This window comes from Dromaius novaehollandiae, chromosome 4 (genome assembly GCF_036370855.1).
Source record: "Dromaius novaehollandiae isolate bDroNov1 chromosome 4, bDroNov1.hap1, whole genome shotgun sequence".
NCBI lineage: Eukaryota > Metazoa > Chordata > Aves > Casuariiformes > Dromaiidae > Dromaius > Dromaius novaehollandiae.
In genome coordinates this window covers 8,903,111-8,930,327 of record NC_088101.1, presented here as the reverse complement: position 1 = coordinate 8,930,327, position 27,217 = coordinate 8,903,111, and the positions used below count along the sequence as shown (strand labels likewise).

The 27,217-nt window shown below is 39.3% G+C and overlaps 1 protein-coding gene across 4 annotated transcripts in view; it reads right to left on the bottom strand.

Moving 5' to 3' along the window:
• Window positions 1–27,217, bottom strand: part of PTPN13 (protein tyrosine phosphatase non-receptor type 13) — a 131,494-nt gene that overhangs the window by 89,799 nt on the left and 14,478 nt on the right. For 2 of the 4 annotated variants that reach the window (XM_026102770.2, XM_026102771.2), the window contains exons 1-3: window positions 17,966–18,092; window positions 12,774–12,893; window positions 1,586–1,755 (exon numbers count right to left, since the gene is read on the bottom strand). In XM_026102770.2, the coding sequence (XP_025958555.2) occupies window positions 1,586–1,755; window positions 12,774–12,893; window positions 17,966–18,077 (402 nt within the window). In that variant the 5' untranslated portion in view covers window positions 18,078–18,092. Of the gene's footprint in view, window positions 1–1,585; window positions 1,756–12,773; window positions 12,894–17,965; window positions 18,093–27,217 lie in introns of those variants that run through there. The other 2 variants (XM_064510373.1, XM_026102772.2) reach the window with 1 other exon arrangement.

Genomic DNA, 27,217 nt, shown 5'->3' with positions numbered 1-27,217 from the left:
TATTCAGTCATCAAGTTTCGATATGCTCTGTGCTCAAATTTACCGACCACAGAGGTTCCTCTTAGCGTTTCCTCCCTATGCAACAAAGAAACATCACAGGACGGTTTTTAATATTAACAGTTCTCGACTTCTTACCCCCTTCCCCCCAAAAGTAATGTGTTCAATGAACACTGGCACAGAACAAAGAATGCAATCAGCACAGAAGAAAAAGATGTGATCTGCTCACAAATTTGCCATTTGAAAACTTTCTTCTGATGTTTTTTAGGGCGTATTTTGTACGCTAATTTCAGAGCTGGCACTAGAGGCAATATTATCTTCAACAGAGTTGTCTCTACTGACAGAAGGATTGGGACAACGATTCCAATACTATGACTACAAAGTCTGGCAGCTGCACCCCACTTTAGCGGTCCTGAACCTTGCACTGATGTTCGAGTTATTTTTACTAGTTCTATTCCAACTTTCATCCCAGGTCTCCCCGGTTGCTTAGTCCTGTCACAGATCGGATTATATACATGCTTTAATTTATGATCAATTTCAGCTATGCTCTAGGGCAAGAAGGAGATCTAAAGGCCTACGAACCAAGGAAACAGCGATTTTCAGTAGATATTTATTTGATATGGTCCCAAAAAACCCTGACTATGCACAAGGTTCAGACAAAAAAAAACCCCAAAACACCAACACCCTGCATGTACAAAATATTCAACACAGAGAAATGTGTTTTGACAGTCCTTACCCACATAACAGCAATCAATGCCAATACCAGTTTCCTCTGGAGAAAGAGCACGTTGCTCTTCCTGTAGCAACACTGCCAAACGTTACAAGTGTTCTCACCTTACAACAACGCTGGCTGCAGCCAGCTTCCTTCTCTAGGGATTATCGATCCAGAGAAGACAAGGAGATGGAAGTACAGCTCAGTTTCCTTCTTACTGCCATATCGAAATACCTTTGACTAGACCAAGGGGATAGTTTTCTAGGCAAAGTATTAGCATTGGCAACAAGTGATAGGAACACATTAAAGTGAGTAATTTCGACTGTGCGTATCAATGACCTGGAGCAAATCACATACACAAACCTTACTTACTTGAACGTCTACCCTCGGGGAAGAGGAGAAAAAGGAAGCTGGAAAGGAACAACTTCACACACAACTGACAAACATCAAGTAAAACAAAAGAAGGTTTTCTTTATGTCCAAGAGGAAAAATCCCATTTTTCGAAGTCCTGCCTTGCTTGAGTACCTGCTTTAACTCCCAAATGCTTTTTGCCGTAAAAAGAAATTGTTGTTGTTACGGAATCTTTGAGAAAAGCAAGATAGTGCAGCCGATACCCAAACACCACTGTTCATAAAACAAACATAACAGGGACATGCATGCACACAATTCTTCACAGGCACATACAACCACAATCACTATTCCACTTTTATGAACAAAAACTAAGTAAGAATATTGATCTCCTCCCACAGAACAAGTGAACAATTAATGACACAAATCAAAGACTCTGGGGAGATTAAAAGAACAGTTTAAAGCTACTTTGTAAAATGATCAACAGCTAAAAAGCAATAGCCTTCTGCAACAGAAGAGACATTGTACCTTCTCAACATCTGCGAGAGATGATAGCGACTGGTTTTGCAGAACCTCTGGTGCTGTGAACGCGCGCAGGTCTTGTTCGGAAACATTTTCATCGGTAAATGATACACTGCCAGATGGAAGCAACAGCAGAGACCATGGAGAAATGATGAATCCCAGAGCAGTAGGCTCAGCTTGAAAGAGAAAAAGCAACCCAAAATTAAAAAACAAAAAAAGTAGATGCTACCAAAACAAAGAACTCCAGAGAAATTTGTTTAAGAGTTCATTCATAGAAAGTATCAAAGATGGACTGAAAAAGAAATACAAAGTAGTTCACCAGAGTTTACCAGTAAAGATGAACATAAGTATTTTGTTTTAACTTAGAAAACAAAACCGTACTTACTTGGATTCTTCTAAACATAAAAATACTTTTTTAAAGGATTTTTAAAGGTAAAACATAATAAAAGGTTTTTTTGACTTCTTCAAAGGTGAAACAGTGTCATATCCACAGCCAGTATCACATCTCCCTTTTTCTACTGCCAAACTATCTTTCCTGTCCTTTATTCAATCCATCCAGAACAAATTTAAGAATTTTCAGCATGTTAATGTCTTCTAGTGTATTTTCTCTAGAATGGAATAGCTTGTATGAGAAGAGATCATTTCTCACCAGGGGACAACAGAGTATGAAAGTGTGTGGGGAAAAAAAAAAAAAAAATCAGTGCTGGTGTATATATAAAAAAATTAAACAAACAAAAAAAATTCATTGGTATTTCACATCAAGTATTCATTTATCACCATGCGTTCCATTCAAAGAGGGCATACAGTGCCCCCACCCAATGTCAAAACTCATTTAGTAGCAGGTGGTCTTTACCAGTTTCAAGGTCAATCTAGGAGTCCTTTTTCCATCAAGGCTGTAAATACAACCTTATCATACTATGGTTTTCAGTTCACTTTTAGCTTAGTGTCTATATATGCTTTAAGCCTGTTTCAAGACTTCTCATCAGCATGTTATTTGCTCAAAGACATGCTTAATATCAGCCTATGTATTAATGGAATAGAGCCATTTTTCCACCTGTTGTGCTTCATAACCACAATAGCAACCCCAATTTTAATCACAGAATAACACTTTTTTTTTTTTTTGACATTTCTGTGCTATTACTCATACCAACAAGGTAATGAAGAGCCTACTAAAATACTCACCTCTCAATCACTTTCCAGAGGATGCACGTCATTAAGGCTAATTCCTACAATAAGGCTGGAGTTAATTGCTATAGAAGTAGCACTGTTGGAGCAGCAATGGTCTAAAGAGAAGATAAAACTTGCAGGGAGAGAAAGCACTCCTGTATTAGACTAGCAGATAGAGCTGGACAAAAGAGAAAAGTCTGGGGGACCAAAAATCCTTTGTAAGCCTGAAGAAAAAGCTAATTCAAAAACAAAACAAAACAAAACTCTAGGCAGTGGTAGAAGGGGATGAAGGATAAATCTGCAGTCTGAGTAAGATCTTCCATTCAATCCCTGTGAATGATATTTTAAAATAACAGAACACCCCTTGAAATCAGAGAGCCAACAGGTGACAATTTCCTACATGATAAATTTGCAGTTGTGCCAACCAGCTTTTTGACGTTGTCTGACAATACTGCACTCAAATCTCTGGCCACAGACCTATTAAAAAAGCAAGCAAAAATAAAGCAACTTCCCCCTCTCCCCCCCCCCCCCCCCCAAAATCACACACACTTCCTTGAGTCAAAATAAATTTCCTCCACCTCAAACAGTAAAACAGCTCAGTTTTACTGAAAGGACACAAACTTTTACCTAAACAAAAATTTAAAAAATAATTCTAGTATTTTGCAAGGAGACAGTTGCTCTGTTTCCTACAGTATGTATCAATGAGGTAATGAAAAACACATTTGAAGGATAGGGCTTTCTTTCTCCTCTATACAATAAGCAATGACACAGTGTAATAACTGTTTCCTATATCAGCTCCACCACTGACAACATTTTCCACTCTCCTATCAGCTCAGGATGTTGCTACAGTGCTGGCTCCTAGGCTGTTCACCTATCTTGTAATCTAGAATTTTTCCCATCTCCTGGGAAATGTATTAAGTTGCTGCAGGCAGGTATCAGGTGTAAAAAGATCTACCAAGTCAGTCCTTCAGTTTCTTTGACTCCACTTCCTCCAGAAGCAGCTAAGGAATTGGTTTTAGACTTAGACATTCTATGAACCTAAAGTAGATTTATATTAATAATTGTTAGTCCAATTATCAAGAAAAATGTCCTCAACTTCTAGCTTCTGAAGCTCAGAAAGTTTCCCCTCCCACCAACATTTGCAAGAGAAGTCATTCAACACATACCCCAATAATTCATTTTTCTTCCATTTAAGACTAACATTCTTTGGGCCACTCCTTAAAACACTGAAAATGTAATGTTTTGTTTTAAAGAGGGAAAGAAAACAGTGAGAGCAACAAATATTCCAGAAATTCAAAGATTCTGCAGACTTTACTTCAACTGATGACTTCAAGCTGTTAGACACACAAGAACCGTTTATAAGCACACCTGTAAAGACCTGCACTTTTCACTGCATAGTATTCCCTCTTCGTCACCTATGTTTGGAGGTTCTTTTCAGGGTTCGCGACAAAACTGAGAAGTTCACACTTGCAAGAATCATTTAAAACACCCAAAGCCAAGAACGCTTAGGATGGAGGCTGTTCAGTTACACTACGATTCATGTTTTCTCATGATAGTAACCTGCCATAAATCTAAAAGAAGTTTGTTAAAATGTTTATAATGAATTTTAAGATGCTAGTATGTTATGCTGAAAGCCAGCATGATAAGGTTAAGACTCACACTGCAGAGCTGGTTTCCCCCTGCTCTCCTTTTTATGACATACGAGAGAGGCTCAGTCTTCCGGCCTCGGGGGAATGTTTTTCATTGCTCTGGCTCTCTCCTCTGGATCCCAAAGAAATAAGTACTTGCTGGAGAAGGCATCTCTGATCATGTGGGCTAGACATATGTAAATGCTAGAGCTCACCATGAAAAACAGAGCTCTCTGTCTGTCACAGGCTAAAAAAATTAAATTGTGGGATCTCAGGAGCGCTAATAGTTTTCTGTCATTACCAAACTGAGTAAAAAACTCAGGGGAATTATTTTTAAAAACTCAGGACTACACCTCTAAACCTGCTTCCCCTGAAAGAAACTGGGGAAAAAAAAAAAAAAAAAAAAAGGCTCTTCACTGCTATGGCAGCATGCTTAGATGCCAAGCAAAGAAATGTAAAGATGAAAGGATCCTTCTTGTTATACGAGGATAAGAAAAGATTACACTCTGTAGTAAGGCATTTTTAGCAAGAAAGCTCTAGTTGGCCACCACCTTCCCACAACTATAAGCTACAACTAATTACTAGATTTTGACTACAGCAGTTCTGTGCATATACACCAGGGATACAAGTCTTTTAAAATATTGTAAGATTTTTACTTAAAACCTTCAACTCAGGAACTTAAGGCATGGCTTCGTCCTTAAGTAGACTTCATCCTTAACTTAGTCATCTGTACCACAAAGATTTTAAATACATTCAAGCTCTCTATATTCTGAAACATATTACACACTCAAGAAATAATGAGAGATCAGAGTGCTATTTAGTTTTTAACAGTAATAAAAACAATACATTTGGCCTAAGGTCTTGCAAATATTACTTTGAACAAAGTTTGGAGTATGCACTTACCTACAGATGATCTAGGTAAAAATATTTTCTACCACACACTACAATCTTCATGAATTAACAGTTTATGCAATGTACGTCTATGACTGTGATTAACTGTAAGATCAGAAAAAGAACTGATTTTGCAAAGCTCGTTTTGTTGGCATTTTCTTAGCTTCTGCTTTAGTGGCTTTTAACTAGTATAGAGGATCATACTGCCTACATCACGACTTTCAGAATCCAATCTACCTCTATAAAGGATGAGAATAAAATAACTCATTCTCCAACTCTTTAAGAGCTTCCATCTCAAACCAAAATAACTCTTTGCTTCAAAACTCCTAATACTCAAAATTATCCTAAGAGTATTTTAAGTATTGTTTTTCTCCTTCATGTGCATTTGTTGCATTGGAAAAAAAAATAAAGCAAAGATGCAATGCATCAAATAGCTGCGGACCAGACTAAAACAACTGACACTAACTGCCAGATAAAATGTTCATAGTCATCTTCTGTTTTATACTTTGAGAAAACTTTGTAAGAGCGGTACATTTCCCTCCCCTCCTTTCACCCAAAATACAGGAGAAAATTACAGATTAAAAAAAAAAAAAGATTCAAATCCCTCTTTCTAAAAGCACTGGCATTTAGGGTATGGCTTCTGGTGCATTTTATATCCAGTAAGCTTTCAACTGAACTAGAGCTGCCAGCCTTCTGAGTTAACTCACCAGCTATGCAACCCTGTAACAAAACACTTGTGAGAGCACAGCTTATCAAGCAGTGCCAAGTCACAGACTAATAGCGTGGTCTAATTTAGGAGAGAATGAACTGGTTTTAAATGCAATAAAAAACAAAGATTTTCCAGCTACGTGGTGTCTGCCATACAAATAAACACACTTTTAAAACTGTCCTTTAAATGGTTTAATGGGATTTAGGTAGCCAAAATAAAATTGAAATGACAAAAGAGACAGTAAGTTCAGGAAGCAGTTTAAAATTGATCCACTTTACAATACTGATGGCTGGTAATGCTGAATTCCCAAACCACGCACACAACTCAAGCTCCTTCAATTGAATTTTCTCCTACTTCTCATGTAGGTCATGGCCATTAGCAAGAGAAGTGACATGTGTTAGCTCTTTCAGGATGCAAAAGAAATACCTTTCTTTCTTTTAAAAAAAGCCACACAAGTTGTGTGTGTGGTCAGTCTCATCTTTTTCTTTGCCTTGCTCTGTAGCCAACACTGAAATAAGTAACATTTCTCCCAATATAAAGGAACCTGAGGTTTTTACGCTTAGACCAAGTTGGCGGCAGTCAGATCACCAGTACGTCTCTTGACGGGCCAAGATTATGCCAGTGCAAGGGACCAGTTATGCCGTAACTCCTGTACCCCTTTGATTTGAGGCAGCGTGTCCCTGCAAATCCTGGGGGGGGGAGCAGCTTTGCAGAGACTTTGCATCCTCTCTCCTGGGCACAAAGGGATGGGACTGAGCAGAGAGCCCCGAGTTGATATTAGCCCGCTGGAAACCAGCAACATAGGGAGAAATATTCAGAGGGGTTTACTGAATTCTTCAGAGTTCTGGAACAAGAAACAGGGAGAAAGATTAATTTCTGGCATCACCCATATTCCTTCCCAAGACGCTCGAAGATCAGCACAACACGCTGCACCTTACTGTTAAACATCTGATCACACCCAGCAGAGTGTTTTGGAAAGAATGCAAGAAGTCACTGAACCTCATTTAAACAGGGAAATCAAAACAAAACAAAACCCAAGAAGCTCATCTCTTTCCTTCTCAGCAATGAGAAGACAAAGTATTACAAGAAGGTCAAAAAAAATTGTTTTTCAACATTTATTAGTAAAGGGGAAAAACAATCATCTAACATCTGCTAGCAAGGGGTAGTTGGAAAAGGAAGCTTTGTTTTCTTACTGGGTTTTCCCTCTAGTCAACCAAAAGAATCCGTCTATCCTCTCTCTCTCCAAATCCCAGCTAGCTCTACAATTACTAGGACACACCATTGGTTTTTGCCAGAACACTTTACACTTTGCCTTCTTTCTTTTCATATTAACTCAAGCTAAGCAGGTGCCATAGTACAAGTCTAGACAAGATTGCCAGGTCCCCCCAAAACATAACTATCTTTCTTCACACCCACTTTTAGATTGCATCACTTTTCTTTACATAAATCGTTTCCCATATACATAGCTGTCCAGACAGTCAATTTGTAAAGTGGCTTTTTCTTTACCCAACCTGCCTTTCTGTTATAAGAATCTGTTTCTCCCCTTCTGTTCCCCCCTCCCTTCAAGCACATTGCTTGCTTTTAAACACCAGATCAAACTATTTTCAAAACCCATAATACATATTTTAGCACAGGAATGGCCTAAGTGACATACAAAGTTTTTCCCACCTTCGTGTTTTGATTAGCCTTCTCTAGCTTAACTTACTGAATTAGAGGAACGCCTGGTTTATTCTCGTGAGCAGCAGAGAGCACAGCATGCTCCTTACACGTACACGCTCACATTCAGGACACTTTGCTCCAAAGACTCGTTCCTTTGACCTCAGAGACTACTCAACACAAGATACAGCACGTCTGAAACAGTTGATACACCCTCTGAACAACAAAATAGTTATTGCAGATAATTAAACAGATGTAAGAGAAGGGCAGGTCCGGTATCGGCCTTTTCAAATCTCCAGATTACCCTGAACATCGCTACTCCAACTGATGTCAGAACTGCAACTATGAGTACTGAATTGCTCTTCTCCTCCATTTGACAGCTTATGAAATGCTGACAAGACAGCTATCAGAGTTGGTTTTGTAAATTAGCGATTAGCAACTGGACATTTCCATCTCATCTTTTCATTCCCTTGTAATAACTGAAATCAATTTGTAAAGACTTCAACATCTGTCAAAACTGTAAATACCAATAAGCACAAAAACACGCATATTTATGTATCAGTCACTGATTTAGACATCATGGGAGCTGTGATCAACAATTAAGGCGTGGAATTCCGTTCTATACTACTTCTGTTCAGTACTTCCACGGATAAGCACATAGACTCACTGTAAGAAACACAGAGCTTTTAAAAATCAAGAAGTCATCAAATTTGTAACAGAAGCTTCTCTTGGCCATTTTTTCCCTAATTTCTTGAAACTAGTTTAAGTGACAAGTGAAATGAAGGACACTTTCTCAGTTGATGGAGTAACAGCAAGGATTCTCATCTTCAAACAGAATAGACTACCAAAATTACAGCAGGATTTAAAAAAACCAAAAAAATAGTTACTTGGGTTGGTAATTCATTTAAATGTAGGTCGTTGCTCAATTGGTGTGGGAAGGTTGCTAATAGATGGTATTTTAAGTGATGACAATTTTTATGGACATTTTATCCTCCTAATTTCAAAACAGGTGAACCACAGACTGTTACACATGATTTTTTAAAAACTTGTTATAGAAAACAGGCATAAGAATTGCTTCTGCAATCAAACTCGTATTTTGTTACAAAACAATGTATTTGGAGACTCCAGAGCAAGAGCATCTTTAAGATGGAGCACAGCTGAGCGTGTAGTCAACTTTCAGAAGCTCAAAACTTGCCTCGTTACCCTCCGCCCAGCAGTGGCTGGTCCATTTTGAGAAACTCTGGAAACTCACCCTCTGCCACTGAACAGCTCTTTCATGCTGTATGTTACGACTGAAATTTAGCCAAGGAAAAAAGTATTTCTCTGCAGTCCCTCATATGCTACAAGTCCTCCACAAAAAGGAATGAAATGGAGTCAGAGAAGTGAGCCCACAGGAACCTCTGCTTCTGCAGCTCTGCAACATACCCTCCCAGGCCAGCACAGCAACTGATATTCCAGAACACCAGAAAAGGTTTCTATAGTTTTAGTGAAGCCAAATCTTCATTAAAGACTCTCTCTCTCTCTTTCTCTCTCTCCTAATTTTGCTGGGAGGAATTAGATTGCCTTTGTCAACCTCTATTACACAGTAAAGCTCTTACATTTGAGTGTCTCTTACAGTGCATTTTACCACAGGGCTATATCCCATGTTAATTAATAGCATGCGACTGAAAGTAATTTGCTGACCTAGCAGAAAAACAACTCAATAAAACAACTTCATCTTGAACAGGAGACATATTCTTCTGGTACTGATTTTATCTGCAGTTGTCTCTTGGTCTTCACTGATAGAAAATTAGACCAGTCTTCTGCAATCTTTCCCAGTTTTGGCTAAGATTACCTTAAAAGCGTATATCAAGTCCCAAGGCAGAGATCCATGTTGTGCTCCTGTCCTGCCGAAGGAGAGCTGCAAATGTTCTCATTCTCAGTGACTGCGTGCAGCCTTCATAGTAATTATGATAAGTCTTTTCTGCACCACTTTCAAGCTAAGAAACGGTGAGCTCATTTTCAGTGGAGACTGAAAATGTATGGTATCTTAAGCCTAGATTTTTTAAGAAGTTCCACTACCATATAGTCATGGTACTGACTTTTCAACATGCAATTTCAATATGGAGCTCAAGGTGCCGATTCTGAAATGTAAAACTCTGTAATCATTCAAGATACCTCCTCAGTCAACGTATATGGATAACTCTTTCCTCCAGAGAATCTTTTTCTTCCAAAACGCTCTTCACCACCCTCCAGCTTGGATCCAAGCTAGCTGTAATCTAGTGAATTCAAGAGGCCCTGCAAAACTAATCTCTCAAAACAAACTTTAGGAGAGGCTGAATTTAGTAACAAAGAACTAAAACAGTGCTTGTACAGCATGCTTTAAGTTTCACTTTGCTTTATGGAGTTACTGTCAGTTCTCATGCTCTTAAATGAACAGCATTTTCAACAGACTTACAGGAACAATCTGGAGAACAAAGCACGGGCTTTTACTCCTGTTACAATGTTTTCAGTAGAAATCTATCTTTTCAATAATTTCTACTGCAATAAATATCTGAATATATTTCTGGACGACAATTACTTCTTGTGGTTCCAGTTCACTGAAAACTCACACTTTCACATGCATTCCCGCACCGCAGTGCCTACTGAAGGTCAGTATTTAGGAAGAACTCTCTCTTTCTGCTCCAATCAACAGTTTATCCTACACATTTAGAATAAGAAATAACAGCAGCACAGTTTATCAGCACAGTATTACCCCAAAACACTAGGAATCCCCTAGAAGCTACTTTATGTGGCCATAGGAACTTGCAGAGAAATGAAGAAGGAAAAGAACAGAGGCTTAAAAGTTGCACAGATTACTCTCTAAAACTGTCCTGGGTTTGAAAAGAAACAGCATGACTGTATTTGAAGTTACGTTGCTAAAATCCTCCACAACAACTAATCAACAGTACATGTTAAAATGTTCATCTTTTAAATGCAGCCATGCATCTAAACTAATTCCGTATTAAACAGCCGATATTGTGTGTCACAGTAGGACTGGCAGTGGTTTTGGTATTTTTAAAAATAAAAGAAAGTAAAAACAATTTTTGGAATGTTGACAGAAAAATTTTCCTCTGAAACTTAGCATACTAACTCAGCTGAAATCATGTTTTCTAAAGACAGTCTCTGACTGATTCTGCAAATAGGCATGCAAGTGAAATTAAAGAGAAGCTTTAATGAAAATCATGCCATTTCTGAGATAATACCATGGTGACTGTTATTGTTTTGTCAGTTACATACTACTCCACACTTTTCAAGTGCTGGCTAACCAGCTGTTTGTCACAGCAAAATTAAAACTGCAAGCGGTTTTGAAATACTAATTTTTAAATATATTCCAATAGCTGTCTGATTTGCAAATTCCAAGTTTTTTCATGAACTTTTACAACAAAAGTGATTGGACAGCAACTTTTGATCCACATTTAAGGCTCTGAACTTTGACTGATGAACTTTTCCAAAAAGAAAAAAACATGCTAGCACATGGCTTTTATCTTTACTCACATCTACTGAAGTCACTGGGACTGCCTATACAAAGTAAAAAACATTGATAGAGGCTAGCACTGCTAGACCCATGGTTTGCATTCCTTCAACTCACCCTCTTAAAGAAAACATTCATCTGATCCTCTTTGAGAGGCAACAAAGAGAGAGATAGCAAAGAAGATCTTGGCTCTCCCTTTCTTGCAATACAAGCAGCAGGGGGACAGTTGGTCAAACTGCAATAATTCAGCATTCAGGATTGCAAATATTTGCAATTGCAACAATTCAACTCAGTAATAGAGAACAATTCTCATCATGCACAGACTGTGAGCTCGCTGGTACAGAGGAGAAAAAAAATGGTATGAGATATCAAAATTAGCCATAATTTCCCTTCCAAAAGTAAGACTGAAAAAGCTGGTGAAACTTCATGTTTATAATGTTAAGTCAATCTTGATCAGAAATCAAATGCTGTAGGAAAGTTTCTGCCCACGACTTCCTTCTGCAACGTCTTTATGAAGTATCCAACGGAGATTACTTTCAGGGGTAGTACACACCTAGTGCCTGATTTGACAGCTTTGAGATTCTTACTTACTTCTAAAACATCACTAAAAAAAAAAAAAAAAAGAAAGCAAGCTAAATAGAGAGTTTGGATGAAATTGTAAGCCTAACCCCATGAAAAAATGCAGCAAAATTTTCCCTCAATATTAAAGACGTCTCTTGCAAAGACAATGTGGCAAAACCATAGCCATATTCAAAGTAGGAGCTTTCAATTTTTTCCACAGTAAGATGGAATAAATAACCATACACATGCTTGCTTAGGTATAAGCAAATGACACATGTCCCCATAAATTTTCTCCAACTCTACACACATCAAGGGAATACATATTCTCTGTGAGGCCAGGTTAAAGCTGTCACAGGAGTCTGATGTTTGAGTTAAGCTCTTCTTGTAAATGAATAAAATAAATAAATAAAAGGCTTGAGGACCTGAAGACAAAGAAAAGGAAGGAAAACGTAAGTGAGAGGAAAAGTTCAATATTTTGACCTAATGCTGGAACAGATGATCACAAGCAGCACTGCAGATGCTCAGATTAGAAGCTACTAAATTTGGAGGAGAGGTGGAGAGGAATTTACTTCTACTCTTAAAACAAAAAGAACATTCAAATTCCCAGTAACTGCATATACATTATTAAATACATTCTGGGGAGCAATTCTGATCAAGCTGCTCAGAGGGGCTCACCTTCACATTACACAGGACTAGATCTCTTCAGAGCAGACTGGCCACATCTGTGTTCCCTTCAGTATCGAAGTGCTCCAGTCGCCTCAAGACATTTTGTAAATTTTTTTTCTATGTTTCTCTCTCATTTGAAGAGTCCAGATTAATGCAAAGGCTCTGTGACAGCTTCCTACCAAGGCAATATGGTCACTACATGAGACTGAAGGCACACATGTGTGCTGCATGTCCTGATACAACATGGCAGGATGGTTGAAAGAATCCTGTGGGTTGGAGTTAAGATAATCAGTCTACCCCAAAAGATAACCCAGGAACAAATCATTACGGGCATTTAGAGCCTCCAAGGAACCAGTGAACTGACTTATTTGACATGTAAATATAACCAAAATGTTTCCAGTTGTGTTCAAGCAAGAAGCTTACCTTTTCTGAATAGCTCCTGAAGGCTTTCTGCACTCTGATTCAAAATAGCCCATATTTCCTCTTCTTGTAACGGCCCCCCTCGAACCTCCAGAGCCTCAGCCAGTGACACATGCATGTTACCTGGAAAGTAAAACAGAACTGATTTAAAAATACATGACAGTTATTTTCTCCTTGCATGTAAGGATATACAGTATAAATAAAGCATAAATAGTAATAACTAATTTTCAGGTCTCAGTCACAAAAATTCTCTAACATTAACAGAATGCAGCAGAAATACATGCTACAAAACATTCACCACAAGCACAAAGGAACTTTGAATATTTGCGATTATGAAGAAAAGCTTTGGAGAACACGAAAAAACCCACCACCCCCATTTATATTATAAGCTACTAAACCAGTAAATGCAACATGTGGGTTTTAATCCATACATTATGGGCAAGACTTTGCTTTGTTTAAAACCTTGACAGAAGGATTAATAGCTTCAGCTGGTTTACATTAATAAATGTATTAACATTATTGTGACAGGTATATAAGTAAGGCGAGCTGCTATTAGGCAAAGCAGCTCTTCTTCTGATAGATTTTCAGAGGACCATTTGTATGATCTCATAACCAAACAACAAGATGCACTGTCTCCAAACAAGAAGGCCAATTCTGAACGAATAGATATCTGCTCTGTTCAGCTTTTCCACGAACATAAAAAAAACCCAAAAACATAAACTGTTAGCAATGCTTTATGTATTATATCCCTAGAAAAAATAAAGATTTCTTTCCCCAGGTAAGAGTTTAGGACTTAACACTGTTTTGTGGTATGGTGAAAAAATGTTTTAACTCTTTGTGGAATGTTCAGTTGTTCAAAAAACAAAACATGAACAATTTTGAAAACAGAAGAACACATCCCTAAATATTCTCGCTATGTCAAAGGTTCAATCATATGTCTGCTTAATTACTTCAGCTTTCTATGGACACTAAATGCTCCTGTTTTCAGCATTCATGTCAATTCATAATTCTGCTCCTTTCCACAGCCATAAAAACAAAATCTTGCGGCAGTGAGTTGCAGAAAGAGCCTGAGATATGCCATCAGCGATGAGCTTGTTAACTCTTAAAGGCTTCAAAGTTGCTGCCAGAAAGGGTAATGACAGTTCCACAAGCAGTATGTACTGCCATGAAATCAGTAACTGAAACCAGTATCTTTAGATGACCTTATGGTGCTGCTGTAGGTTCCATCTCCCCCCTCCCATAAGATGCAAAAACCACAGCTTCTAACCACTGGCAATCAACTACCTGGAGCATCACCGTCAGCATACAATCCTGGACTAGATGCACAGTCAGGGATATTACCCTCACAATTTGAACGGAAAGAGGCTGACTAGCTACCCAGTTGTCTGTGCAGTTACAGGTTTTCCACGTGTCCTTCACTTCTAGAAATCCAGGCTCATATCCATATAATCATGTACATCTACAAAAAGAATACAAAAGGCTGAATATCTTATAATTTCTAGCCAAAAACATGAGCTTTGTGAAGATGCTTGTTAAAGTACTACCGACAGCCTTTGCCAGCTAGAATTCTGCCCTACGCTGCTATTGAAAATTACATATCATTGGCTGCATTTCATCACAGACATAGGTTATTTTTCCTCACTTCACACCTGGCCAGTTTCTAGCACTGAATTATTTTACTTATTTACTTGCCATTATTCCCAAGGGCTTGAAACTTTGCAGCTGTTCATACTGTAACACAACAAAAGCAAAAACTTACGATGGTTATTTTCTTTTACTCTCTCCGAGTATCAGTGAGATAATAAGCCAGATATATTTTCTCCAATTAATGCTAAAAAGTCACTAGATAAACTGATAATGGAAAGGGAAAAGATTTTAAGGAAGGATGAAATCTGAAACTCCAAACAGAAAAATGAATATACCTTTCAAAATGGAAAAATAGGGACCAATATAGACATGCAGTAAATAGACGGAAAGCCAGGAATAAACCTGTTCACAGTCAATCTGAATTTCACATACATCTGGCACAGAGTGTCTGCTCCATAACCTTTACCAGGGAATTTTGCAATTTCATAGCATTGTCTCAAATTTCAGTATCTAAATCTAGAATCAAACTGGGTTATTTAGACTAGAAGATAGAGTCTTTTTCTAAAGGCTAAAAATACATGTTTCTCAGAAGGAAACTACTTGTGCTAATTATCATAAAGAAAGTATGCTGATCACTACCGGGGGGGGGGGGGGGGAATAAAAAGAAAGAAAATCCTCCTCTGCCACTCCCTCTTTCCATATCCTGCAAAATCCTGACACCTTTCAGCTGTGATTAAACAACAACGAGTAAACAATGTGGACTGTTCCGTAGCAGATATGAACCTATCACCTATTTAACACCACTACAGAGGTCGTAAGCACGTCTCTTCAGTCTCCTATCCCGTTACCTCCACAGCACAGGAATGCCACAGAAAATAATTTCTTTTTTACAAAGTACATGAATATCTAGGCAGGCCTCAGTTACAGTGGTGTAAGCTGAAAGATCAGCCTGGGTTTTACAGAGAGCGTTTGCTTGACAAGAAAAACACATCTCAAATCGTTTTTGGAAGCCCAGGCAGAACACAACAGAACATCAGTCATTACGAACATCTCCATGTGCAAAACAGCACAAGTTGGAATTCCAGCGGGACTCTCACAGAAGGGTATCAAATAAGATTTTTGATAGCTTTTTTGTAACTTTTCTTCCTCAGAGCCAGCCTGAAGCTGCAGCACTTGACTGTCACGGCAACCAGCAGCCCAACACATCAGTTAGGAAGACAGAGAGCAGTTCTGTGCGACTGAGGAACTAACCCAAGCAAGCGGGGGGAAGCATTTGTCAGCCAGCGCACGGCCAGAGTTCTCCCTTTGTACAGTCCACCTGTGAACAGCCAGGCTGCATTAAAGTAAAGCTGACGGTGCCAGAGCTGAGCTCGAAACACATTTCTTCCCCACCAGCTCCCTTGCAATGGGCATCTTCATTCCAGTGGACTTCCTGCCTGTGCTGCTGCAGAAGATCTTCCTATTTCTATGCTGCCTTCCCACACTGGAGCTCTGCTCTAGAACAATCTTTGCCTTTCTTTTATTTTTTTTAACCACCCCCCCCCCCGAGCTCCTAGTTCACTGGACTTCGTCCACTTGCCATTATTCCCAAGGGCTTGAAACTTTGCAGCTGTTCATACTGTAACACAACAAAAGCAAAAACTTACGATGGTTATTTTCTTTTACTCTTTCCGAGTACCAATGAGATAATAATGTTGGGAGTTCCCGCTTCCCTTCAAGTTGGGATGACCTACTTACAGTCTTTTGTAACCCTGGAGATGATCCGAACAAGAACAAAGTGTATGCAAAAGTGCATGTTGAATTCTCTGGAGGCACCGTACACATTCTCTACGCTCTTGGTGTTTTTTTCCTTTTCCAGCAAGAAAGGAGGGATTTGTAGGAATGGTAAGGTTTGCAATGTGCAGTTATTCCAAACTTGCTGTCTGTTTATATTCTGGGAGCCCTCTATAGTGTCCGCTGCTTTGCAAATGCAGAATCTGAAGTGGTAAATGCTTAATATATAGAGAACTTTTCATTTTTGTGTGATGCCTAAGCATTTTGATAAACAATATAATGACTACATAAAGCATATAAGAGAAAAACATACAAAGCTCTGGCAGAAAACTATATGAAAACCGTATGGATTGTCTATCTTCGCATCTTACCCTCAAATCTCAGCAGTGTCCTTGGCTATACAGGTCTACAAGGTTCATTTCTCCGTAAAAGTGGATCTCCATTTAAGAGGTATTTTCAAACAGATACGGCTAAAAAGTGTGCGAGAAAAGGGAAGCTGGGTGATGGCAACAGGACAACAAGACTGAGGAGAACAACCTGTTCAAAGGTAGGAAAGGGAAGACAGGTAACGATGAGTTATCTTCATTAAGGGGACATTTTCAGCTCATCTCAGTGGGCAAAGAGAGGCTACTCCATGGACAGAGAGTGAAAGGATCTCAGGAAAGGTGACAGCACCCAAAACTGGAAGAAAAACAATTAAAAAAAAACCCCTTCTTGTACAAATGGTACCTACTAGCCTGCTTCCAACTTCTAAATACGCTCCTGATAGTCCCTGTGTCCTTCACAGCATCAAGTTGACTGGCAAAGAAATCCAGACGCACAGGCTGAGTTCCCTATGTGCTCTTAGGCCCCTGTCAGGCCATTTTCTCTGAACAAGTCCTCTCCCTGTCTTCTGCTCATTTAACAAAGCAAGTTTTGTTGCGCTGGTATCCTGTGTCCTGTTCCTTTAGCATCTTGTGGTAAAAACGGTCAGATTAAAGAACACTGAAAGGCGCACCTTCTAAGGATGGGTTCATATCCTTTTCCCTTGGGGCAGCACTATACTAGCATCTTAATACAAAGCCACACGGTCAGTTCACTGGAGACAGAATTTGGAGGATTAAGAACCCAAGAGCATCCTGTTTCTGCACGTTGCTTTGCCAAGTGAGAAGTCCAGGTGCTGGCATAATCAGCAGGCATGTCAAAGGGCGGGCTAGGAGGTATGACCTCTGCATGAACTACAGCGGTGTGGATTCCTCATACACCCAAAACACACAAGAACCTAGCCACACAGCAACATTTAAAAGGCGATATCCACACAGGGGAGAACACCCACAACGTAGGAAGACCGTGGATATATTAAAATAGTTGATGTGGGAGAAGCATACACATCAATATTAATTTCAAGTTATTTGCTCTGAGACAGAATTTACTCCTAGATCATACAGGAGAATTTCCACAGGAAAGGAGTTGCATCATGTGGAGGCAGCTCTTTTTTGCTTCGGGACAAGAGAGTAAACTCAGGTGTAAATCATTTGTATCAACAAGCCCTGAGTGCAATTTCTCACCCTCCACGCCATTCAGCCCTAAGCCATGCAGGCAGCACAGTTCCAAGAACGAACGCTGCGGAGGCCAAAGGCCTCTCCCACATCTCAAACACTTCCTTTTGAAAGCCTGCTCCCCTCCTGAGGGCCGGCTGCCAGCTCCTCCCTCTAAGGCAGACAGCTTATACACTCCCTGATGAGTGGGATGGGTAATTCGGCCTCTTCCCTGTGAAGCGAGCTCAGTAACCTCCTCCTCCCAGACACTCCACAGCCAGGCAGCTGTCCCAACACCCCGCGTTCAGAGCACACCACCTGTGGCAGCGCCAACGCGGAGCATCCGGCAGCCTGGCCCTTCCTCGGTACACGGCGAGATGGAAAGCCCCACAGGAACAGCCTCTTCGATGAACGCTGCCAAAATTCCCATTTGTTTTCTACAGGCGTACACACTTTTTCTTCTTCCTACAACCTTCAACGACATTTTCAAAATACCTTGCTTTTTAATTATTTTATGTATGCAGCACAAGAAGTTGAATTCTCAAAACTCTCATTACTTTTCTTTCCCCCAACAATTAACCTTTCCCCTTATGAGTTTTAAATTTGAAACTGAAAGTTTCCCACATCAACTGAGAATCAGGGAAAATTTAACTGCCTAGTTCTCCCAGATTTTACTGAACTCTTGCCAGCTGAAATAATAAGCTACCTCTATAATTGTGTTCAGTAAGCACTACGATATCAGCATTTTTGTCAAAAGGTTCCTAAAAACATTAGACCGAAAGTCAAAAGGCTGAACGGCTTCAACTTAGCACCTGTTTGACTACCTTGTGTTTTGGTTTCAATGCAAGATATCCATTGCTTTTTTTCTTGCCTTTTGCATCAGTATTTTCTCCATGTTGAAAGTTTAGAACCAAAACTCTTAAGCCAAACACTCTGCTTTAACAACATGAGTTCACTAGGACACCTGCAGCTACTTCATGCTTATTTGTAATCTTATCAGAATATACTGCCAAGAAATGTGGAGAACAGCTGCTCCAGCCATAAACTCCACAGTTTGTCAGATGTGCTATAAGTAGCGAAACAATCTGGAATTTGGAAATAGAGTTTCTAGGTAATCACAAAAATACTTCGGCTTTTTTTTGTTCTTGTTGTTCCCTTTGACGCAATTAAAACCAGAGAAAAGAGCTGGCGAGGAGGTTCTATACGAATCCAAAGTGTGTGCTCTATGGTGAATAAAAGAAAATCTTACCTGTTCCATATTAAACACTGTTAGGTGACTCTATCTACCCCTAATACTGAACATTATTGCTCATTTGCTTTGCTGCTATAATTAAGTGAAAAAAGGCAATTTCTGAAAAGCACTTTTTTCTTAGCAGATGAACAAAGAGGCCTTTCTCACTCTATCCTTTGTAGATTCAATGTTTGAAAGCAGAAGCACACTGAAAAAGACCTTATCACATATTTCTGTCCAAAAGAAGATCTTAAAATTCAGACCTCTAAAGCCACGATTAGCTGCCTAAAAATAAAACACTGGCTTTTTGGAAGCCCTCAACCTTTGCAAATCCCAGTGAAGCTGCACTGGAGCAATACCTGAATAGTTTTGAAATTCCGGCCTCTCCTCTTTCTGAACCTAAGCATCTGGAGTTATTATCGTGCCCTGTAATTGCAGAACACTGGCACTTATCCTATTTATTTACATTGACCCACAGTTTACATCCCTGAAGAATATCTGGAATGCATCTATCAATTAGTTTTATCCCCAATAATATTGTTGCTGAAACTGTCCTTAAGCAAGGAACCCTGGAGCAAGATAGAAAGTCTGAGGCTCAATACTCTTTGAGACCTTATTTTCAAATGTGCACATACTTAGATGTGTGCACATAAAAATGTGGCTTCCTATAGCTGTGGGTCCCATTTGCATAGACTGTCCACAAAATAAGACACTGTTTGCAAATATTCAAGTCAAGCATGCAATCGGGGTAAATATACAAGCTAATCAAGTCAAACTGTGTTTATATATAATTTTTTAGAATCCTGCCCATAAGTTACTTACTGCACATTATTCTGAAGTTCCCATTTATTTGCTTGAGAACAAAGAAAAAAAAATAACCCTTGTGCCATGTCCACTTTTTTTTACCTCTATAGATATGACGAGACAAAAACAGAGGAAAGCCCCACAAGGTGTACATTAAGTATGCTCCAAGAGGATTCTCCCCCCTGCTTTTTTTTTTTTTTTTAATGGTCTAAATAACTTCCAGAAATCGTACAAATCACAATTTTCAAGAACAAACACACCTTCTTGGTGCTTTTCACTCAATCAGCTACCTAATAATAATAGTAGGTAAAACAGTATAAACACTAGTTCTTTCCTTTTTCATTTTGGAAAAGTCAGTAGATGTGATAATTTCCACAGAACTTTTATTTTTTCAACTGTGGAAAAGACCAGCTTCTCTCATCCATATTTATCCTCCCATGCTTTTCTCTTTATTCTCTGTAAGCAGAAAGAGTTAAGTATCTGCAAAACAGTCCCAAGCTCCAGGGACAACCTGCAAGTTGTATCAAACAAATCTCTCTAAAAATGCATCTCCTCTTCAGGTGATAGCTTGCTGCTCAAGCTTAAAACTCCTCAGTAAAGGAACAGAAAATAAAGCCGGTAGCCCAAATTTGTGATACGACACAGAACAGATGAAGACTGACGTTGCACACACCCAAAAGCATAAGACAATGCTGAGCTTTTTAGTCGATCCATACAGTGATGCTCTCACAGTCATTGTAATACATAAAACATTAGCATTTCCAATGCCTTAAATCAGTCTTCTATTCCAAGGTATGGGTGGCAGGAGAATGCGACATATTTAGAGTTTTGGCTTGTACCTCCAGGGCAAGCAGCATCTACTTTACTCAAGAAGCATTTGCTTTCTTTCCTGGAAGGTGGAGAGAAACCAGCTTTCGGCACTGGACTGAACTAACAATGGAAAACAAGCAAGAGTTATTGCTGACAATACACTCCCTCCCTTTCTCTTCTGTCTCCCTATCACCAGAACCAGATAAACTTGTTTATCTGAGGCTTCATGTAAGACAAACTAGTAAATCCAGTCCGAAATGTGTAATAATAATCATGAAAGTCATGTTTTCTAGTTCACTGCAGGATGTCCTTTTATACATCAGGGTAGCTGATGTTTCACATCTGATATTACAATCATATTGAGAACACTATATAATTATCACTACAAAGTAAGCTTAATCCACGTAAATCGGGGCATGACTCTTGTATCCCTCTTTTGGTTCGTCAGCGTAAGATCCTCGGGCGACTCCCTTATTTTGCTGTTGATCAGCTCCACCTCAGAGAGGCACGTCTGCTTAGTGTGTTTCTCATACTTGCAACTTTCATTTTAATTGCTAAGTAGGAACGGAGCACCTCTGACTAATGCAAATCTTATAAATGGAAAAGCAGAAATTTCAGGACTGCAGAAACAGCTTGGCAATAACAACACTTTTCCAACTGCAGATGAACCAATAATCTCCTTACTCACATGTAACAGAAGAAAAGAAAACGTTCTAGTGACATGAAGTAATTGCAACTCAAAACACATCTTACTATTGAAACGGTAGCTTCACGAGGTAGCGATGAACTGCATATCACATCACTTCACTTCCGACAAATAAACGCGAGGTCACGCAGCACTCTTCTTAATGAAGAGGTCTTCCTCAGCACCCTTCCGTCTTGCTCTTTTTCAGCGTTCAGCAGCAGTCGTGCTCTTCACGAAGCACGCTGCATAACACAACTGCTGCTAGGCCTATGCTGGTGACACACGTTGTCACCATGGCAAGGACGGACTATGCTGGCACCTCCAGCTTTAGCCCAGCAGTTATTTCATTGCTGCATATAAAAGCTACACATTCCTTATGCGCTATGCAAAGGTCGTGACTGAAGGCAGTCCTTACTCGCTTGCAGCTCTTCGCATAGCTAAGAGGGAATGAAAGCTCTTGTCAGAGGAGCAGAAGCAGTGGTATGCACATGATTTAAACATCATGTAGGCACTGGGAAGCATTCTTTAAGTCAACAAGTACTATTTTCGGCCATCTGGGGCATTTTAAAGGTATCTACAAGTAAGATAAGGCCATGATGTGCAACAAGGCCAGTAAGTAGTGAGACCTGTACAGAATAACTTTTTTTTCAAATCACTGTAAAGAGAATTTCCTTAATTATCAGGCCTCAATGTATGAGAAGAATAGCGATCAGATATTTAACACCAAGACATAAATTGCCACAAACTAGAAACTAATCAACTCTCTACACAGTAAGTTTCACTAATTTAACAGGTACAGTTAAACCAATATGGCTAAACAGATAGATACTCTGGTAGATAGACTTATTCTAGCATGCCTTTTTAAAAAATAAAACCCTCTCCTGTGGTAGTGAAGTGATATCAATTTTACCACATCAGACAAATTCTTTAGCACTGGTGGGTTCACAACCCGTTAGATAAGAATCTTTCCATTCTTAGCGATGGGGAGCACTACTTTGCTTTATAAATACCTCTTCTCAATAGGACAGCCCTTTGCAGTAAGGTAATAACCAGAGTAAACGAAGGCAGCACAACTGGATCAGCAAGGCCCTACACGTGATATGCCAAGAGACTCAAAGTCCTCAGATTTCTTGAATGCAGCACTAAAAAAAGAAAGCGAGCTTCAGGAAGCCGTACATTTTTTTCCACTCAAATTGCTTAATTTCAGAGAAGCCTAAAACTATGATTACATTTATATGCTAGAATATTGAAATATCAATTTTAATACCAATCCTTGTAAGAAAGGTAAGACTTAAGATCGTAGCATATTTGCAAACAACTCTTAAAGTCAGCAAGCTCTTAATGAGTATTAAGACTGACCCCAGTATGGGTTATTCCAAAATCAAATTTTAAATCTATATATATTCACATCCAAACCTTCAACAAATAGATTTGTTTTGCTGTTGTTGCAGGTGGAGTGCAATGTTCACTTTCTTTTTCAGATTTTTTCCTCAGTTTGGGGGGGTGGGGGAGTCTTTCTCAGTCTCAAATATCTGAGCCCCTGACAATTTGGAACAAGATATTAGCAAAAGAGTTCCTTGTACTTTGGTACCAGAACTGCTTCCCCGCAGTTAGAACAATCTAACAAATGGTCCTTATGCGCATACTGAGAGACGTATCAGCGTCTGAAACAACTGTGTTGTGTTTTCTAATGACAGTTTGCAAGCAGCATCCTTGCATACTCATTAAGAGGAGGAGATCAGCTAGCAGGAACCTAGCTTGAGTGCTCAACCAGGATAGGTCTTCAGTATCCAGGGATGCAGATCATACTAACAGCTCCTTGCCATCTGCCTGGAAAGGAAACAACATTCAACAACAGAAAAAAAGCTGGCAAAGTAACAGAACAAGTAAGTTGGAAAATGACTTCTATTTGTATTCAGTTTCTCCAGCACTGCTTTGCCTTAGGCATACATAGGCAAAAAAGCTACACTACTGAAACACAAGATTTTATTTAAGTACACGTTTAACCCAAAAGTAGGGCTAACTAGCAAACTATTGAATGGATTGCCCCCATTACAGATACTTCTACTAAACTGCACTTTATATCTCTTTTCTATGAAAATAAAAAAGTGCCAACCACGAGCAGAGCAGAAACTAAATTTCCACTAATATGAGACAGAAACAGCACATTCTCAATATTGCTCTCCAACTAATCACTCCATAAGAACAGTCCAAAGGCTTTCTTTCGTGAAGTCTTAAGTCAATCTACATTCTCATTCACATTTTTCCTGCTCTTGATTCTTGGGGAAAAGAGTCGGCAAGAGTCTCAACAATTACTGATGAAGGTGAACCTTCTCCTGAATAACGATACTTCCCTGAACCATAACTGTGAACGATGTTGTGGTTCCCGATAACTCTCAGGAACATTTGCGAAGCATCCTCATAGTTGGGGGAAGAACTGATCATATTCTCAAGCTTTAGCATGTGTGAGAGCACCCAGAGGACCTATATTGCACCATTTCTTCACTCTTTGAGCCTCAAGACAGTAATATTCCCAATCTCTTGGAAATGCAAACATCTTTTAATGAGTTTATATGCTCTACAAACACAGCCAACACCAGAGAATCCCAGGAACTGCAGCAGGGAAAAGAAAAAAATGTGCTACCTTTCCAGATAGTTAGGCTTTTGTTGTTCATTTTGGGGCGGGGGGGGGGGGGGGGGGGGGACGGACAACTGCAGGCAGACATAAGAAGTACAACATCACGAGTTCTGCTGCTAGACAGGATTACAGATATCTGTTATCTGTGAACTCACCTGTCTGGGAATAAAGCTATTACTCACACAAGAAATGACTAATTCTCATTGTGAAAGTCTGAATTTCTGCCCTGAAAAACAGACAAGACAGAACATAAACTTACATTTCAGCTGTCAAAAACTATATACACAAGGAGATCTGCACTTTTAGGACCAAAGCATAAGCTGAGAGACCCTTGTCCTATCTGCCTGTAAGCAGAAGAAAACACTAATTCAAGGGGAGTAACAAATATCAAGTCTTCTCCAAAGAGCACAGCATTTTCCTCACTCTTCTGTAACAGAAAAGACATTTTGCTCTTGGAAAAGCATAACGTAGCATGCAAAATTCTTAGAGAGAGAAATATATATATATTTATGTGTATATATATACACACACACATATATAGCACAAGGCATCAAAATTATACAATCCATATGCCCTTTTGTTCAGGCTTCTGCCACAGAACAGGAGAAAAACCCTGAAGGACAAATGGAGTTTTAAAGGGGGAGAAACACTGGGCATCCGCCACTACCTGAAGGCCTTATTAGAGAGCCTGTAAAGCTTATTAAGGGTTTTGACCAAGACAGCTTTAGAGTAAGGTTCTGTAAGCATTTTCAAAGCAGATTTGTTACCAGCAGATGGGCTGCAATTGTAGAAACAGACATTCCTCTATCCGGAAACAAGCTCTTCATTCTACACATATGATACTACTAGTACAACAAGTCGTAAAAAGTAGAACCATTTTTGGTGTACATGCTCTGTGCACACACACTCCCTATCCAGTAACTATTCTGCAAGGCACATCATAAAAATCTGAAGGAAGAGAGCAGACAACATGCAGTGTGGACTTCTATGCTACAAACCGGACTAACTGCCCAGGATAAGCAAGACATTCTTTACAAGAAGGATATTACTTCCTACTGTTTCATTATAGGATTTCCCAAAACTCTGAAGCATCTGCTACTGCTGGTGTTACGATATTCCAGTATTACTCAAGCTCTCAAGTTGTCTAGGTTCTCTACTACATCTAAACTGAGCAGGGTTTCTATGCACATTACTTGCCACCATCTTGCAAATATCGAGCAAATACTGCTGTTCTCGAAGGGCGATTGCCTTGATCCTACTGTACATAGTTGATCTGTTTCCTGCAACAACTTACAACATTTACATCGAGATTTACCTAGTGTTTGCCCGACTTCTAAAAATGGTACTGAACTCTGTAGATACAATATAGAGTAAGTAATAAGAACAGTCACTAGGATAATTATCACCAACTAATTTAGTAAAATGTCTAAAGATACCTGTTTGTTGAAAGATCTTGTACAAAATACTCCTTTTTTTTGCCACAGATACCTACTTTTAAAATGATCTCTTTATAGAGGCCAAAAGCTTCCTGAGAAGCTTATGCTGTCTAGTTTAAATCCTGCAATTAGAAGGTTTTAGTTCAAAATTAATTAGTTGACAAAGCCACTTGAAGACTTTGAATGCCTGTGGTTAGGAAATCATGATCTTGCACTAAAACATTAGCTGACCCAGCACATACAGCTTAGTACCAAAGTTATATAAGTTAATCAGAACCAGACTAGGTAATTAGAGTCCCTCAGCCTGTCACCGTTCACTGCATTTCAGAAAAATTAATCATTATATTTTGCATGATTCAGTATCCTGTTTACAACTTAACAGTTGTTAAATTGAATATACTGCCCCTTGAACAAATTTCTAACACACACCCGGTTTCTGATTCATCTCAAGTTAATACGCTATGCAAGCTTTATGCAGTCCTACAGCCATGATATTTTTCTGGTCTTAACTGTCCTCACCGGCCATGTGATTATTATTTTTTTTCCCCCTTTGGATGGGACAAGATGCTACTGCTCTTTCATAAAAAAGATTCATCTACCTGTTATTGCTGCCCAGCTGCAAATCCTCACTAAGTTTACGGTTTCTGAACCAAGAAACTGAAGGGGCTTCAGAGTAAAAAGCATCGTCACCATAAAGAACACAAGCCTCAGCATCATGTGATGGCAACGTGAAACAGCTGCAGCAGTGATTTAGGTAACTCTTAACTAGACCATCCATGCAAGAGAGGCTGCCTGATACACAGTAAAAACACAAACAGCAAGATGGCCCAGACTAAACCGATCTGATGTAGTTTCATGCCCTCTAACTAGCATTAGGATGGGACTAGAACGTACAAAGATCTCACCTGATTATAATCTGTGCTCCACAATATTTTGGTACTTGGAGAGATTACAGGACAGAACAAGCTAAAGATGGCACTGCCAAAAAACAGGAAAAACAAGATAGCAGCACCTCCTTCCGTGATACAACGCCAAGCCTGCTGTCACCAGAAGAAAAAAAATTCATGAAACTTTTGCTTGTCTGGATAATAAATAATTTCATATTAGTGGATTTAAAGGACAAAGAGCCATATTACACCCTTGGCAGCATAACAAGGACAAACTAGCAGATATTTTTCCTTATGGGTCTGGAAACCATGAGAAAAAAGGAAGTCACAGCACCATTTTTTTTCCCTCTTTTAACAGCGTTCCTACAAACAACAATGGAGAGCTAGTCAAGACTTGGGACACAGACGATGCCTGCATACAAATTAGGTCCACTGTATTGGAATGGAGCCAAACAGAAGGCTGTATTAACCTCTGAACCCACTGCCCTGGGGAGGGATTAAGCGAAATGAGAATAGAAGGATGTTATAACAGCACCGGGACCTTTTATTGATGCAGCTGGACCACAGTGAGTTAGACCAGTTAAGGAATCCATCAAATTTTGCTATCTTAACTATAGGAATGAACTTAGTTAACTGATGTCTCTGATTAATATTACATTCAGGAACAGTGGTCCAGATTTGAAATTCTGTGGCACTCAACATACAGCTGAGTGCAGCAACAAAGTGGGGATGGGTGTCCCCAACATATCTGAAGGACTGGAGCTCATTCTCCTTTTGGCATCCATAAGCGTTCAGTTCAATGTTAAATTTACGGTCATTCCAAATAAAATGTTACATCTGGAAAGTCAATAGAAGGAACAGTAAGTCAACAGCAATAGAAGAGAAGGAAATCCTACCCTAAGAACATATACAACTCAAATATAGTAAGTAAATAAACAACATTTTCAACTCCAAATACCTCCTCAACACATCCAAGCCAAATACTGCAGTCTGTCATTAACTTTGGAGAGAGAAGAGGAAAGAATTGTAAAAGTACTGTTAGCAGAACTGTGATGCTCACTGGAAGTCCAGGGGTCTGG